Below are 18,710 nucleotides of genomic sequence, written 5' to 3' on the forward strand. Positions count from 1 at the left end.
TTAGGTTTTGGAAGAGGGGCTTTACATTTTTTAGTGGTTGCTGGATTCGTTTTGTAGAGTGATGTTGTTAGCAGTCTTTTTGAATATTTTCTATACATTGTTTTAGAGGTGAATGACTATATGGCTTGCTTTTTTTCTTATTTTCTCTATTTTTTCTTCGTTTTCTATGGAGTTGCTTTTTAGTAGGCATTCTGCTCTGTTTACTGATACAAAAAGAAAGTGTGGTTTTGAACATTGTGGAATATATATAGATGTACTCTGAAAAGGTGTGTGAATGTGATGGTAGAGATGAATACAGGGCTGTGTGATTGTGTAATGGGATTATAGTTGTGGGTGGGAAGGTTGTAAGAGTAACTATATGTGTAGAGGTGTGAAGCTCTTGCAGTAGTGAGTAAGAGAGTGGTGGCGTGAATGAACACGTATGGACATTATAATGTTTTGAGGAGTGTGGTGGGTGTTATAATGATGTTGCTTGGATGAGAATGAGTGTTCATACTGAAATGTAATGAGTAAGAGTGAAATAAATGTTAATGATTTGAAAGGAATACTGTAGGCTAATATATAGCAAAAGTATATTGATACCATAATAAAGAGATTAATAGCATAGTAACGTACTTACTTTGTAGGATGTGAAGATTAGTCTTATTCTGGTTGGTGTCTTCAGTAATTTTCTTTTTTCCTGTAATTATAAAAGAAAGTTAGTGGGTATATATTGGTAATGGTGAAGTACATTTAGTAAGAGAGGTGGTTATTTATGAATGTAGGAGTAGGTGTTGGGAAATAGAGTTAATAAAGTTGTGTTTTGGACAGTCCAGTGAAATATGTTAACTATGTTGTTGTACAATTGAAGTATGAGTAGTGCTGTTTGGGAGGTTAGAAGGAAAGGGGAACAATGGATGTAAGGAAATGGTGTATGTGTAGGTTACTTTAATGCTGCTGAGTTTAATGAAAGAAGTGCTTTTTTGTGGTGCAATGTATTTGCAATGTGTTGCAGTATAATTAGCAAATAGGGAAACTGTGGCTTAGTGGTAATGTAATGGTGGATTGTTGTTGCAGCAGTGTTTGGTGGCTTGTAATAGAGTGTTGGAAAAGAAGAGTACTTTATGTATAAGGTGAAGTGTCATATATAGATACTTTGGCAGCATATACATATGTGTAAGCAGGATGAAAATGGTGGCAGTGTAAGGATTGTAGTAAGTGAGGTTGGACAGTGTGACATTAATATGGAATGGAAAATGATGACCCTGTAATAAGGTTTGTTTTTAGGAGCATTTTTATGAAAGATAAAAAATGCATATTAGCATTTATAGCAGTACTGTGTGTAACGGTTTTGTAAAGTAAAATAAAAGTGGAGCTTAACAATTTGTAGAACATGTTTAAGGGGTACTTGGTGTGTGGAGGTTTTATATTTTGGCAGTGGATGCATACTTGCAAACATAATTTGTTGCAATATGTAGGTTCTTATCAAGTCTTGTTTTTTGCTTTGCATTCTGGGAGTTGTAGTTGCAGTTTCTGCATTAGAAAAGTTGGACTACAAGTCCCAGAATGTAGAGAAAAAAATAGGACAGGGTAAGCACCTGTTCGATTGGAACGGGTCATGTTAGCAAGTATGCATGTACTGTCAAGATATTAAACATGCACACACCAAGTGGCACTTAAAAATGTTGTGGAAATCTTTTGCATTTGCTTTTTGTTTCTTTTCTATAGACGTTATACACAGTGCTGTTTCAAATGTATATATGCATTTTTCAATTTGAATTGAAATGGTCCTAAAAAGATTTTTAAACACAAATTTTCCATTCCATATAAATGTTATACTTTTGACTCGTCTAGTGTAGTCCTGTGTTTTTTTGTTGTTGTTTGTTTACATTCTGGGAGTTGTAGTCCAAGATGTGTTATTGGCAGAGGTGGTATTACAAGTCACTGAATGCAGAGAAGAAATACATGATTTCATAACCACCTATAGATTGTAATGGGCTATGTTGGTTGGTATGTACTGCCAACATATTAAACTTCCATTTAGCAAGGGCCATTTTAAAATGTTGTAGACATGGTTTCAAGCTGCTTTTCCTTTTGTTCATAGAAAAAGGTAGCACAGAGTGCTGCTATAAATGCACACATGCATTTTGTAAGTTTCATGGAAATTCTTTTAAAAAAGATTTTTAAATGTACAGCATTGTAAGTAAGTGTGCTGAATGTTGCAATCCATGGCATTTGGTAGAGTGGTTGCAAAAGAGAATGTGTTGATTGAGAAGTTTATTACAGGGTAAGTAGGAGCAACCCTTTATATATATATATATTTATGAAGGTGTTAAAAACAATTACTTATAGTCATACCTGTAGTATGTCTTGATAGATGTAGATCTTGTTGAATATGGAAATGGAAGTCTTGGGTTGTTTCACAGTAGTTTTTGATGCAGGTGGCTGTAACAGTAGATATGTACTCCGAGAGTTCAAGTGTACATCTGAAGTATTGAACTGAGATGACAGGGTTAGGGGTAGAGGTTTTGGATGTGATTAGCGGGTGGATGTATGACTTTGAAAGCAGCCAATGAGGGAGTGATAGAAACATGAATGTGGAAAGGGTAGAAGGTCTGCCGCTGTGTCATGGGTCAGTGGACACCGCGGTAGTCTGCAGACGTAACGTGCCACATCCGGGTCTTTTGAGGATGTCTGGCATGGAAAGGGGATTCTGGGGATTAGCCCATCAGGTTTGCTGGGTTTGGTGTTTAGGAAGAGTGGGTTGTAGGAGTTTTATTTGCAGGAGTTGTGAGAGCACTGAAAATGGCTACGACTATGTGTTTGAGAAGGCAGAATGTGTACATTTTGGGGGATTCTTCAATTCAGTCCTTGAAGGTGTATGCTGAAAATCATGGCATCTTTAGAAGTATTGGATTGGAAGAAGTGGATTTTTTGTGGCATGCAGTTTGTGGCTCAAACTAGGAAAGGTTGTTTTCAATCTGTGAAAGTTTGGCTAACTTAAAATGTGCAGACATTGAAATTCTAAAGGAAGATGTAGAGTGTACAGTACTGCTGTACATAAAAGGAAAACAAAGAAAAAAAGTGTTTGTAAACAACCCCCCCAAAAAAAGTTTCTTTTCAGAGCCACCACTAAAGCTTGACTAACTTAAATTGTGTTCAATTCCCCCTCCGCCCCTTTTCTTTTAATTGTATGATCTGTCCGCAGACAGCACGTGCCACATCTGGGTCTGTTAAGGTTTCCTGTCATGATGTGTTATTATTATTATTATTTTTATGGAAAGGGGACTGCGGAGATTGCAGACAGTCGTGGAGTCTGCGGACTGAAAATGGCAATGTCTTTTAGAAGGCAGACTGCATGTATTTTTGGGGACTCCTCGGTCCATTGGTTGAAGGTGTATGCTGAGCCCTGTGTAACAGCCCAAAATCTTGGATTCTCTGAATTGGAAGTGTTGTAGTATGGAGTGTGAGGCATGAAGTGGGTGGACTTGCTCCCATTTTGTGTCTATTTGGTCAAATTAAAACATCCGGACATTATCGTTGTTCATTGTGGAATGAACAGTTTAGGGTATTTGACCAGAAATTTATTGCAGTTTGCAATGAAAGAGACATTTGGAAAGTTGAAGGAAATGTTCCCCAATTCAAGAATGATTTTTTTCTTGCACTGCCCAGAGACAGATGTAGATGCGCTTGAGTTCATTTAGTCCGCAAATGGATAGGTGCAATATCAATAAGGCTGTGTGTGCATTTTTGGGAGATGTTGGCATGGTGTCTTTCCATAGTGAGAATATTAAATTTGACAGTGCCAACATTTTCCAGAGAAAGAGAGTACATCTTACTGATATGGGTAACTAGATTTTTCAGCAAAACATTTAGAATGCTTTGAAGCAGTTTTTGTAAATATACAAAGCTTTCTTCAGTAGGTGTAAAAAAAGAAATGGAAACACTGAGGGAAAAAATGCCTACTTTTTGTGAAAGTTTAAAGAAATAGTTAAGTTCAGTAAAAATTTTTTTAGTTTACTTTAAAAATTAAAAATAAAAAATAAAAATATAAAAAAGGTTATTTTAAGAGCCACCATTTCCCAATGCAAAAAAAATACAATGGTTTTGATGCCACCACCCCATGCCTGGAATTTTTCTGATGTCGGTGGACTACCACGCTGTCTGCAGACTCTACAGGCTGTGTAGGGGGCCTGTAACATTTTTTGTTAGTTCTTTTTTTCAACAGTGAAAGGTGGCTCCTAAAGTAACCGTTTTTATTGCGTTTTTGTGATTTTGTTTTCTTTTATTTTCAGGAGAGGCAAGGTAGGGAAGAGAAGGAAGGGAGGGGGCACCAGCCACAGGTATGGATGGGCAGGTGGAGTCAGGAAGATGTTAGGTGGGCCTTTATCATGTAGTGTGGCAGTGTTTCGCATGCTCCTTGACCGCGGCATCGAAAGCACTCTGAAACTGCTCCCCCCTACCGAGCAGCATGTTGCAGTACATACATAGCACTGTGACCCTTGAAAGGTAGGAGTCAACAGTGTTTTGTATGGCCTGCGAGGTGTTTGCTGGGATCCTCTGCCCCAAAGGATGACAGGAGCAGACGATGAAGATGGGGTAGAGGGCATACGCCTACTCCTCCCATCGAAAGGTACCACCTTTCTCACTGCGTCCTTGTGGTTCATTGTGGCGTGGCACCACATGGAGGTGGTGCCATAGGACTACAGACCCAATTTTCCGTAACTGAGTACAAGCTTGCACTCGGCGCATCAAACATTGTCTTCATGAGCCTTCGGTACACCTCCAACGGTGGTGAAAGGTGGCCACATCCACATACAGGGGTTGTGTCCTAGAACATGTCCAAGATTGGACATGTCCGGACAGGCACTGTGTCTGGGGGCACATCCATTTTGGGTGCGGACATGTCCGCACAGGCGCCGTGTACGGGGGCCCATCCATTTTTGGTGCTGAAATGTCCGGACAGGAGCGGTGACTAATTAAAGGTGCATCATGCAAAAATGGACATGTGCAGACATCGCTCGTGTCCAGGGGCACCTCCAATTCGAGTGCAGCCACAGGAGCACAGGGTGGTATGTGCCACCCCAGGCATGCACTTCAAGGCAATGGTCATCATACAGGACAGAGGAGGGCCGATGGTGGTTCAGGGCATCCCTGTCGACCTGGACATGTTTATGTACAGGAAAACAGTACTGCTTGACACAGTGCCCCAAATTGGTAAGGCGTGTTGGTGGGTACCATCAGATTTCATCTTCCGACCTGTATTAAGCCCAGAGCTTGTGGCAGGGACTATACTTTCTGTAGATTTACAGGGCCTGGTTGTGTCAGCTAAAAGGATTGTTGTGATGGGCATGGACTCTGATGGGTGCAAGTGGCATAATGTATTGTGCATTGACCCAACAGTGCCCCACAAAGAAGTGACAGATGCAGAATTGCTTAGGATCGAGTTGATGATGAAGAGATTATGTTAGCAATTTGTATCCCCTGTGACATTATGGTGCAATATCGAAAGGTACAGTGTTCCATTATGGCCCTTGTTGCCCGCCCCTTTCACTGAAACAGACTTAGAGCAGGTCCCAGAAAGATTATGGACAACCAATGCCCGCGATGTAGGTCTCTTGCAGGTGGTGGCACCAGTCCGAATAAAACTCAAGCCAGGTGCAGTGTTGCCCCGATCGAAACAGTATCCGCTTTCTAAAGAGGCGAAGGAGGGAATATGGGATGCTATTGTGGCCCTCCTGAATCAGAGAATAATTGTGCCCCCCAACTCCCCATGCAACATGGCTATCTATACCACTAAAAAGGCAAAAGGGGGGTGTTTGAGAATGATCCAAGATCTACGCCCTCTAAATGACATTGCCCAGGCAGAATTTCCTGTAGTTCCGAACCCTGCAATGATACTGTGCAGCATCCCTAAAGAGGTGACCCACTTTACAGTGGTGGATCTCAAAAACAACTTCTTTTTCATACTCTTGCACCCTGACTCACAGTACCTCACTGTGTTCACGTATGGGGGATGTGCTCTGAGCACATAAAATTGCCTCAGGTGTACTGTAAGTCCCCCAGCATCTTCAACAGGATATTGCATGCTGGCTCAGGGAACATTCAAGTGCCTAGTACCACCATTCAGTAAGTTGACAATTTGGTAGTGTGTTGTGACAGTGAGCAGCAGCTCCAGAAGGACTCTATCACCCTCCTGCAGCTGCTGGCATACAATGGTTTCAAGGTAGACAAGGCGAAGCTGCAATATTGCCTCCAAAAAGTGCTCTATTTAGGCCAGTTGATATCTGTTCACAGGAAGAAAATTATACCTGATCACGCCACATCAGTGCGCAGCACTCCCCAGCCCAAAACTGTCAAAGAGATGCAGACATTTCTAGGGTTGTATATCTCCTGTGGAGCATGGATTCTATATTATGCAGCGTACACCAGGCCCCCGTCACAGGGCTTCAAAAAGGCTCAAAAAAATGACTGCAAGATTGCATGGGCAGAGGGCATGCTCACCAGCTTCAATGCCCTGAAAAAAGTGATCTCCACTGCCCCAGTGCTAGCTACCCCCAATTACACAGAATTACACACAAGTTTTATTTATTTTCCCCTTCAAATGACCAACTAATGACTGCAGTACTGATGCAAAAGAGCACGATTGGCCACAAGCCATCTGCCTAGTACAGTTACCGTTAGATTCTTTGATGCAGGGCCAGTTCCCATGGGAACAAGCACTTGATGCAGCTGTATTTCCTGAGAAAAGCTCCACAATTGTCATGGCGTGCTCTGTAACACTGTACGTGGAGCATGCAGTGTTTGCCATCTTGGAGCATTCCAAACCAACATTGATTACGCAGCGGGCATCTGCATATGAGATCATTCAGTCCAGCCTGAACATTCATATAGTGAGGTGTAAAACTGTAAAGTTCTGCCACCTTTTTGACAGAACAGTGTACAGAGGAAGGCCTTGCAATGCATGATTGTGTGACATTTCAGGAGGCCGAGGACGACACCCCGAAGGCAAGGGACAGCCCACTCGAGGGGAGGAGGTGCTTTTCGTTGACTAGTCAGAAACTATCGACCAGGGAGCGATTTTAAGGCATACTGTGGCAGCAGTGGTCCGCCCAGTAGAAGGGGGTCTATGAGGTATTGGTGCAAAAAAGATTACCCATTCACTTTTTGGCCCAAGCAGCAGAACTTATAGTGCTCATCGAGGTGCTTCTAGTGTCTCAAGGGTGCTGTGTCACCATCTATTTTGATTTGGCCTATGTCACCACAATGGTGCACGCAGGACTGGCACCATGGAAGATGACGGGATCTAGGAGGACTGATGGGTCCCCGATACAGCATGCAGCATTGTTAGATAAACTGATCGACGCACTGTCCCATGCCTCCTTGACAGCAGTGGTAAAGTGTACTGCCCATACTAAAAACACAGACAATGTCTCACTTGGTAATGCTGCAGTAGACATGACAGTCAAGCAAGCAGAATATCTCCCTGTCCCAAATGTTTTGGAGTACTGAGTAGTAGTGCAGAGCAAAGAGCATTTACCAGAATTCTACAATTCCTTACTGATTGCACAACTTATTGAGCTGCAGGGTAGGGCGTGCCAGGAAGGAAAGGATCTACGGTTGAAGACAGGCTGTAAGCAGTCCCCTACAGATGTACTATGGCGGCAGGAAACCTCTGGCAAAGCGGTCATGCCACACAAGTTGCTCCTGGTCACATTCAACCATCTGCATCATCCTTCTCATGTGTCGAAACACCATATTGCTGCATATATACAGGAGGACTGGTTTGTCCCCAATCTGCAAGAGGCATTTACTACAATGGTTATTCATTGCACCACATGTCAGACGTATAGTACTGGACTTAGTCTAAGAACTATGTGAGGTATTCTGCCCCGCCCTACTTCGCCGTTTCCATGAACTGCACATAGATTATAGCCATAAAATGTATTTCTCAACAGTTCGCACTGCCAAGGACTTAAGAGATGACCAGACCTGCATCTGATTCTCCATCTACATCACCTCCTCTCCAGCTTTTCCCTGGCAACCTTGTGTTTTTGTAAAGAATGTTGTCAGCCGGTGAAGTGAGCCTAGATATAACGGCTCCTTTGAGGCCGTCTATGCTACACCCCAGGTCGCACCCTATCCCACCCCGTTCAGTAAAATGCTAACTGTAGACTGAGTACTACACTAAAACCCTCTCCTCATGGTGATGTTTCTGAAGATACACGTGTAACTGCATATTCACTGCTGCTTCCTCTTTGGTTTGTTTTTGATTTTATTTTTTTAAAGGGCCTACCACAAACCTACCTATGCGATGCATGAAAACATTGCTATGCACGGTTTACACAAAGAGCTCTCTCTCTCTCTTTACTTTGCAATGGACGTACACAGGTCTAACATCTCCATTTATAAATAGCAAGTTCTCGTTTTCAAGAATATCTCTTAAAACAGTGTTTTCCTCCACATATATCTGTGTTATGCACTGTGCAGCTGGTCTATTCGCTGTCTCTGTTTGGATTAGGCATTTTTCTGGGATGTAGTTTTATATGGGGTGGTCATATAAAAAGGGGGATAAGACATGCAAAGATAACGAATCGCTCTTTAACTAATGGTTCTTTTGGTTCTTCACAATGCTATAAATGTATCCTTAATAAAAAGAGCAAGTAAAGTGAATAATACACAGCCGCGGTACAAGATATACAGACTAATGCATCTGTTAATGATACACTTGTCACCCACCAGCACATGGAGAAGCTTACAAATGTACTCATGTTGTCATTATTTCCTGTGTTTTCCAACATAGTTGCAAATGATAGTTTCTCTCCTAGTGTCTCACATTTTATTCTTCCAAAACGTTTTAAAGGACAAATGGGAAGGGTCGAGTATGATCAGTACCGGGGACTCGGGTTAGACACAATAGAAGATGTGCACCATCCAGAGTTAAGTAATAGTTGGTATGCAGACATGAGCTCAGTGAGGAAAAAGAAGGTTAATGGTAGCTGTTATGTTTGTTCTTTGAAACTACATACGTTGGGAGCCACCAAGTTATTAATGCCACAGGAAACTCTGATTTTGTAGGCTCAATGTTTAATTCATCTACCTTGTGCAGGCTGCGAAGGACTTTCCAGACACAGAGCGTGTGACTCGAAGTAATGGATCCTGATCAACTGCAATGTGCTAAAAACCCTAAAAGTGTGCAGTGCTTGCAAAGACTGTAACTAAAGTTGGAAGGCGTGAGGTTTGCGGCAAGCAAATGGCAAGAAACTACAATGAACTGCATGTCAGGAGGACTAGTAGGGTTTGTAGAAGAAGTGATCCAAAAGGTGAATCATGTATGCAGTGGGTACTGCAATGAGCAAGTAGTGAAACTCACGTGGAGTAAGGCAATGGAGAAACCAGTGAATGTGCAAAAGCAGGAAGAATATGAACTGTGTTTTTGCAATGAAGGGTGTCTTTGTAGGGAACCAATAGCTGATGCAAAGAGACATAATACATCCCAGACGCAAGAAAGGGGCAGCAGCTGTGATGGATAGCTATTGGGTGTGCAGCCAGCAGGCTTTTCTGCACCTCCCACCATCCTGGAGGGGCACCTGCTCACTGGCCTCATTGTACTTGGCCCACCTGGTGGTCCCTGAAGAACACTTGATAGTGGGACCAGGTGGCTTGTCAGCTCCAGCATCTACACCGGTGCCCGCCGTCCCCACCACAGTGCTACTGCAGCGTCCCATATTCTGTATCTTGCCAGAGAAGGAGAAAAAAGAAAAGTTGTGGAGAAGGATGAGGTCCAATTATCTATATCAAGATCCCTTGCTGTTACTCAAATAACTACCAAATCAGTACCAACTCTACAGCAAAGAAGAAACATTTTTCGCATCATTACTCTTACCAGGAGTACAGACTGCCGCAAATACCAAATGGCTCCAAATTGTGCAAAGGGAAGTGATCCACCTGGCCAATGACACTGAATAAGGCTCAACACGATCAAGATGGAGATACTTGCAATCCGGCTGATGACGTTGCAGAACCGCTCTGTGTTAGACCTCCTTACAGCTACGGAAGGAGGGGTATGCAAAAATGCAAAAAAATTGGCGATTCCTATTGCACCTACGTACCTGCTAATGACGCAGACAACGGGTCCCTCACCAACATAATAGGTGCCCTGCATACCATAGACTCTCACATGCAAACAGAAGCTTACATACAGGACAGTGATTGGCTTAACAACTTTTTTTCTTGGGCACCATCCTGCTCGGGGGCTATCGTGAAGATGCTGGTTCCTTTGATCGTGTTTGTGTTGGTGATCTTCTACACCTGCTGGCTGGGGCTTTGATGCTGTGACAAAGCAGTACCTATTAGCGCAATGATGATGGTCTCAATTGGGGTACAAGAGGTACCTCGTGGTACAGAAAATAGTGCAGTTCAAACTGATGACCCAGATAAGCCACGCATGTTTGCAATAGAGCAACACCTTCACCTGCCAGACATCACCACAGTTCCCCCACCAGACCCCAAGAAATACATAGAACACTGGGTAGATTTAGCAGGGGAAGGAGGGTATATATATATATAGAGTATGAACACGACAGAACTCCACAAGCTACCGCGCCTTTACACACAATTGGGGGTCAGACCTAGTGTTAAGGCTCCAAAACTGCTATACATTAGTCAACAGCTTCATCGTGTCAGGGTATCTTAAAAACGCGATTTAGTCAGAAACATGTAAAATCTCTGCAGATGTCAGAGAGGCACACAAGTTAAAAACCAAAACAATCTACAACAATGCAAACAAATACAAAATACACAGGTAGAAGCTCCAATGCTTCATGCAAACACTAATGGTGCATAGACACACTTATGGTGATGTTAGTAATAAAGTGAAAAGTGATTCATGATGTATGTCGAATAGCAGTTCACTACTGGTGTCAACACGTCATGTGTTTCTGGCTGAATAGGGGGAACAGGGTTCTTAGCATCCATCCCCAGAATCGTTTAACCCCTTAAGCCATCTTCAGGACACGTAAGTATTGGTAAGGTATACACGTCCAATATCTCGTTGGTGGACTCATCTCTCGTCATGCGCTGTTAAACCAATATAACAAAATACACAATAATTTAAAAAAGGACCACTTTTCACAAACATCTAATGGATGTTTAAACCATACTTCTGATTACCCACCTATCACTTCTTCTATGCGTGTAAGGCTGAATGGATGGATGACGCATCAAATTATTTTACAGTGATTCAATCAGGGTTGCTAAAAAGAATGGAGAGAGGCAAATGTGTCCTCATTACATCCATTATGTATATTTTAGGCAGTCATAATGATACTGGCGTTAATATTTTAATTACCTTCAAACTTTTTAGTTCATCTTGCTACTGAACACTAAATGCAGGATTGTGGTATCTGCTGGGTGACACAGAATGTCTTGCTCATGCCTGTGGTCATCCAATAAGGACCAATAATCATCCTGTATGGATGGAGACAAGTGGGAATAATATAGTCATGTCTCTTGTTTCCTCGTGGAGTGTTTTGAGCATCTATGCTTTCAAAGGTCACGTCTGAAGTCATATTTCAGGTGTCTTGACTAAGTTCATATGAGTATACTTGATTGTGAAACCTGCCAACATGTGGTAGCGACGCGGGCTATCCCTTGACACTAGGTCTGACCCCCAATTGTATGTAAAGGCGGGGTAGCTTGTGGGGTTCTGTCTTGTTCATACTCTTTGTCCCTCCGCTCACAAGCCCCCCAGTAACACAAAAAAGAGGGCATCTTGCTCAAGTCTAGAATACACAGGTGTACATATAGGGCATGCACCCCCGAGCAATATGCACATGCAGGGGAAAGATTACGGTCCGTATGCAGAGCATGGGTACCAAAGGAAGGGTCCTTGCCATATTTAGAAGCTGAAAGACTGGAAAGAGAAAGAATGATGAAGTAGTACAAGAAGCTCACCTGGGAGTTTTAGTTAATGTAGTATTAATGAAAGGGGGGAATGTTTGGAAGGAGGGACGATCGTCCCAGACACCCAAGCACTTACAAATGAGGCAGAGGCCTGGAGTAGTGCAGTAGGGGTTTGGGGAGGTTACAGGAGGTGAGGGGGTGTCGATAGGGGCTATAGTGTGGAGAGGGTGGTGCATGCTTTGGATTTAAAGTATAGAGGGAATCAAATGCCATTTTAGATAGTAGCAGCCATATTGAAATCGAGGCCTAGCTTTGGGCTGCAGCCAGGGCCACAAGCCAAAGCCACACACATGGAAATAAGTGTATGCACAGGAATAGGTTGTATCATGGGCACCAGTGAGAACAGCCAGAGGTGCAGAGATTCGTAGACCATCAATTGTCTCATGTTGCCAGCAATCGTATCCCATAAAGAATGTGCCCTGCAAGGCTACGAGGGGTTTGAGAGCTCTCTGCAAAAAGTGATCCCGCGAGAAAGAGGGCATGAGCCTCCGACCGTGCCACGTCCCAGCTCTAAGTAATAGCACCCAGATGCCCCGTCCCAAGACCCCAGTATTCGAAGGTATCAGTCAGTTCCAGACCACAAACCATAAAACTGTTAGACCCCCAAACGATCAGAAAAAATCAGAAAGCAGGGACCAGTTTCCTTCACCACAGGTCACATGATTTGTGCTGCGACGTGCCGGGAGGGGTAACACAACATATCTAAAATGAGGGTGGGTAGGTTTGGATGGGTGCCGATGTGCCTAGAATCGAGCTGGTGTGCACGATGCAATAACCTCAAAGTATCCTCTTAGCCTTTGCTTACAGCATCAGGTGCACATTAGGGTAGCGATAGAGCATGTATTGTTTTTCTTCATATAATGACCAATTAATTGTAGCTTCATGCGTGATGACGCGCAAGGAGAACCCCACATGGAAGAAGATGGAGAGTAGGGGCTGGGACCAATGGCCTGGTATCCTTTATGGAGCAGGTACCCTATGTACAGGGTCTCACCAACCAGTCATTTGGTTTTGTACATTATGTAACTTACGCCACTGATGATGCTGTTTGCCTTTTTAAAGTGTTGCTCGTATCGATTTTGCATAACGTTCTGTGGCCAAAGATTGCTTTGCTGGCACATCTTTATTTTTTTAGAAATAAAATTTTGTTCTGCTTGCAAGAAGTGTGCTGGGCTTTTTTCCCTAGTGGGTTGCATTATTTGTGGTGTGAGAATTGAGAGGCTTCTCTTCATTTTATTTTGCTGAACTTAATTTAATCTAAGAAAACATACTTGCCTTACTGTGTTTAATGTTCTATTGAAATGCATACATGTTTAACTGAGTTTAGCTTCAACTAGATAGTTACAAGTGTTATATGAATCTACCGGCTCTACATATGTATGTATATATCGCCGATGCTAAATGTATCCACACGACTATGTGAGTCTTATATTCACATTGCTGTGTAGAGATCTCTCATTTTCTCTTTCCTTTAGTGAACAGTGACCTCACTGTTAACTGTGGACCTTCAAGCATCTTCGTGTCCATCAATATTTGCCCAGCAGTGTTCGCCATGCAAGACCCCATGCATCTAGCACTTAATGGGAGACACAACAATTCAAACTGCCTGGGGACTTTGGACATCTCCAGCATTCCTCCTGTGGTGACATACACCTTACCGCTCGATGACACAACCCAGAATGCATGTGGCACCGATATCCAGGTAAGCGCACTGGGTTAGTCAGTGTATAAAATGAGGACTGAGAACTGGGAATTGCTGCTGCTTTGAAATAGGTATCCGTATTTGCTCAATGGATAGTTAATCAACCATCAACTTCGAGGTTCTACGTTATTTTGCCGCAGGATTTTTCGTCGCGGGACTTTTCATCGCCGTTTTTTTATCAAAACTCCCTTTATTTATTTTTTTCAATTATTCCCATTCACCCGCACATTTTTATTTCATTTGTAAACCCCCCCCAAAAAAAAAAAAAATATGAAATGTACCACGACGAAAAATCCCGCGCCAAAAGAACTGTATACCCAACTTCGATTGATCATTTATTGGAGTATAAAATATATATGCTGCATGAATCTACAGCTATGTGCAAATGGTTGGGTCAACTCCCTCTGTTCCTAAGGCTCAGAAACTACTGGGTGTTCCTTAATAAAAAACAAAAAAAACATTTCTGTGACAAAATGTATATAAAAACATATTTAATAGACCTATCTTTGATATCAAAAATAGAATTTAAATACAAATAGGTAGGAAATTAATACAATCAAAATGATAAAAATATTGAAAACATAAAGGACAGATATAATGAAAAAGTAAATCATGATACAATGAGCTATTCACATATTGCACAGTAAATGTTTTGTTTCTGTGCAACAAAATATTATACAAATGAGACTACATGTGTCAATATGAACATCATATATTAACAACATCAAGGTTGACACAATTATCTAGTCAGGACTTCCTGTATCCAACACAATTTGAAAGAACAATTATCAAAGCTCCCAAGATCAACTCAACTTCGGCTATTAAGGGCCATATTTTGTAGTCCCAAGCCTTCTTCAGGATCAAAAGGCTATGTCATAATATCATTTTGTAAATCTGAAACACATTATGTATGTAGGTATTTATTATTCACTTTGTATAGTCTTTTAACAAAAAAAGGAAATGAGATACAACTGTAGTTGTCCTTATCCTAGATGTGGCCATTTGACTAATGGACGAGTATACTCGTCCTTTTTACATAGACTTCAATAATAGCCTGGCACTTAAGGGGTTAAGCATCTTCAACTCACATATGGTTTACGTTTAGGAGACATTAAGGAAGTGGTAGGTTACCTTCATTATTAATCTTTGATTATTAGGTTTTTCTGACCTACCGACATAGTAATGGTATTACTGGCTCGGCGTTGAAATGGATCGAGTCATTTCTCACAAACCTTTCACAGTCAGTCAAACTGGATAAGTTCTCTTTGCCATTAATCTGTAGAGTTCCTCAGCTGTTGGCTCACACACTCCTTTAAACTATAATTAGCTACTCTGTCCAATATCATTTGGAGACATAGGGCCTCATTACACCACCGGCGCTAAATTATGGTGCTATTTGCACCATGGTTTGTGCCGGTGTTGTAACGGGTCCGCCATGGTTCAATGGTGAATTACCACCCCATTCCAAGGTTAGCGGGGCGGTAATTCCCCATTGAACCATGGCCCTTCCCCATTCCCATTTTCGCCCCATAGGGCTCTATGGGAAATGGGAAGGCGCTAAGTACGGTACCGTACTTAGCACCAAGGTCCCTTTGCGGGTCCCTACTTTAACGGCTGGTGTAGACCAGCCGTTAAGGTCGGGTCCCGCAAAGGGACCTCGTAATCAGGCGCTAATGGGTTAACGGCACCGCAGCCTTTTACGGCGCCGTTAACCCATTAGCGCCAGGGTCGTAATGAGGCCCATAGACTTTTTTTTTTTTAACTATGCTGATGATACTCTATGCTGATGATACTCTATGCTGATGATACTCACGTTTTTGGGAAGTTGTCTGGAAATAGATCAGATTCAGCTTATAAGAACTGGATGGAGGTGGTTCCATGTGTTAATATCCCAGCAAAAATATCGCCATACAAAAATATTGGCATATTTTTGTGGCAATATTAAGGCATGTAACCTGCCGGGGACACCCCCGCAATCCCTGCATTATTTTCAAAGGAGCGGGGGACACCCCCGCTCCCAAAAACCCCAAGAATTAACCCCCCCAAAAATATTGCCTATGGCCGTTCCAGACGACCATATAAAAAGCAATATTTTGGGTGGGGATAATATGTAGTGATACCATGGAGGTGAATTATCTAGGATTAACCCTACTAATAGAGAGGTAATGAAAGTCAATGCGGGTCTTTCCCCTTGAGACTGCAATTTCTGGCCAGAATCCTTTGGGAAAGGACCTACTCCTCTAGCACAGGTGAAACATCTTTGTATGATTTTCAACTCTGACTTGCCCCATTCCCAACAAGTTTCTTCAATAACTAGATCATGTTTCGTTCAGCTCAGGCCCCTTCAAAGAGTTTTTTCTGTCTTTTCATTTAACTAGAAAATCACTGTGATTAACAGTTTTCTCTATTCAATGTCAGCCTTTGCTAATAGTGCCTATATTGGCTCTGAGTAAAGAAACATGAATACATCTCCCCTGGCTTGTACACTTTGCCTTGTTTATCCAAGCTGGTCCGATAGCACACTTTGACATCTGTGCAGAGCCTGCTGACGCAGGTTTGAATCCCAGCAAGGCCCAACTCGATAAATGAGCACACCACACTGTGGGTAATAATAAGCAGCACTCATATTCCTGAGGAGGTTCGTAGCGCTATATAAATGCTAAACAAAATGGTGTCTGGTCACCACATGAATCCTCTAGTAGATGGCAAATAGATCTGCCATCCACTCATACTCGGATCACAACATCACAAGAGCTCTACCTATTGATTACCCCAAAATTTCACAGCGTGAAGATGGGCTTTACTTTTACTTTTTCCTTGGCCTTACTATCCTGGAATAATCTGACTTATTTATCAGAAGCTGTAGAAATCTCCATAGTTTCCGAACATTTCTCCAAAACTGTTCCCTTTCGCAACACGAAGAGCCTTTTGTGAGCACGCACTTGCCCAGGCTCTCATCTTGCTTACTCATTTTTAGACAATTTGTTATAGTGCCAAAGTGCCTCTGGTGAACAATTGTGCTCTATAGAACCCCCACACATACATGCATACAAACACACACATAACATTTGTCAGAAAACACACATAAATAGATATGTACTGTTGAGCCTGATTTCTTTTGTTTGAAAAATGGCTACTCCAGTTTTCACTCTTCTTGGATGGACTCATTTTTCATTAACATGAAGTTGTGAAATAGAGCAAGGAAATTGTACTTGAATTTACTGTGGTACTCCTAATGGAGTGAAGAGTAGTGCAACAACGTTGTATTGTGCACATCCTGCCACCCCCCATTTCCTCAGACATTTGCTATATTAATCACATTATGAATGGCCCTTAGTTTGCATCTTTCTCCAGCTCTGCGAATCTGATAATGTATAGTTCACTCTGTTACTTGCATTGAGTTATGGGTGCGGGTACTAATTGCATGTTAGGGCCCTTTAAGTATTTCATCAATATGAACTGATGGTTAATGTCAATAAATCGGTGACCAGAAGACCTGGGTCCTAATCCTATGGGCCCTACTTGACCAATGTGTGTGTTGATGACACCACCTGGTTACCAAATCAATGACTCAAAGATTGTTTATCTATATAAAGGTGGGCCACCTACTGCCAAACAGGATTGATAGTTATTGAACATATTGTGTTCATTGTGTACGTGTGTGAGGATACATACAGTAAAAACAAACCCCAAATAATTTGTCATTTTCTGTTAATTGCATGGTATTGAACAGATTACAGCATATCCCCTTCTTATATTTCAGATACAGGAACAACAAGGCATTGGTGTGTTCAGCGAGTTTTCTAGTACACAAACTGTGATCGTATCGGGCTTTGTTGATACACCTCCAAAAGCACAGAGAGGATATATCAGCTACAGCACCAACTTACTCTATAACTTCTCTTGCTACTATCCCTTGCAATATCTCATTAACAACTCGCACATTGCAACGTAAGTACAGAATGGGAGCCGTCTATGCATACTGGCATTCCAATATGTTCAAGCACTTATCGGTCCATCCAAAATCATGTGAACATGTCTGTCTTTGTATGAGATGCACATTCTATGTTTCTTCTACCAAGTTGCAGTAGAACTACAGAAGAGTTCATTTTCTGGCTCTGTGTGGGTGGTAGTTGAACAATCCAATAATAAAAGACTTTGCAGAAAATAAGGTATGAATGTGTTTGAAAAGTGAGGTTGCTGGTGTGATTCAATTCATGTCTTACACTTTGAATGCCCTGTGCATTATAAACAGAGAACCTTCCCTGAGTTGCACTTTCTGATATGCATCATTTATGGAGAACTCTAAATTATAAGTGTTTTGATTTCATACCCCAGGTTCATACGCACACCTGCTTCACACCCTTACCCGTTATGGCGCTAAATAGTGTAGGCTTGGTTGGCACCTACGCCGTGTACACCTCTCTCTATTCCTTGGTGTTGGGACCTCACTGGAGCAAGGACTGCCAATGATTGTTTCCAGAACTCCCAAACTAAGAGGTCTTCAGTTTTTTATTGTGAAATACAAGAGGATACTGCCATTAGAACCTTATAATCACTCAGCAGAGCTAGATCTGGTTATGCGAGTGTACCAGAGAATCAGTGACTCAAATGGTGTGTGGATACACCATGCATTTAAATCCCTTTTCCAGAAATTGCTCACTAACCGCATTATTTGCAGTCTTGTCTACAGAATGGCTTTGTTGGGCATTCCTGGTCCCCTGCAGTTTTTTCTCTGTTTTCTGTTCCAAAGAAAGGTGCTGATCTTCGGGCTTGTTTGATAACAGGGATATACATTATATATGTATGTATTGGTCATTTGTAATGTGCCCATACACAAATGTTTCGAGGCGCAGCAAGGCAGGAGGGGGGAAGCAGGAAGGAGAAAGTAGCGATCCTAATAGGCCTAGCGACATTCAGATCATGCAAGCAGGGTAGCGGGAAGTGCATGGGGGAGGGGAGTTGGAGAAGTGCAGGACAGGGTGGAAGACCCATGAGAAGGAGATTACCAGGGAAGGCCAGGGGATCAGGGCCAAGGGGGGGTCCACAACTAAGTGCACATATT

General features: G+C 42.3%; 1 protein-coding gene across 1 annotated transcript in view; it reads left to right on the top strand.

Moving 5' to 3' along the window:
* Positions 1–17,786, top strand: part of LOC138487758 (zona pellucida-like domain-containing protein 1) — a 96,993-nt gene extending 79,207 nt beyond the window's left edge. The window contains exons 3-4 of the mRNA XM_069614311.1: positions 13,419–13,645; positions 17,409–17,786. Of these exons, the coding sequence (XP_069470412.1) occupies positions 13,419–13,645; positions 17,409–17,600 (419 nt within the window). The 3' untranslated portion in view covers positions 17,601–17,786. The remainder of the gene's footprint in view (positions 1–13,418; positions 13,646–17,408) is intronic.
* The last annotated feature ends 924 nt before the right edge of the window (positions 17,787–18,710 follow it).

Source organism: Ambystoma mexicanum, chromosome 9, assembly GCF_040938575.1.
Source record: "Ambystoma mexicanum isolate Mex_15411 chromosome 9, UKY_AmexF1_1, whole genome shotgun sequence".
Lineage (NCBI taxonomy): Eukaryota > Metazoa > Chordata > Amphibia > Caudata > Ambystomatidae > Ambystoma > Ambystoma mexicanum.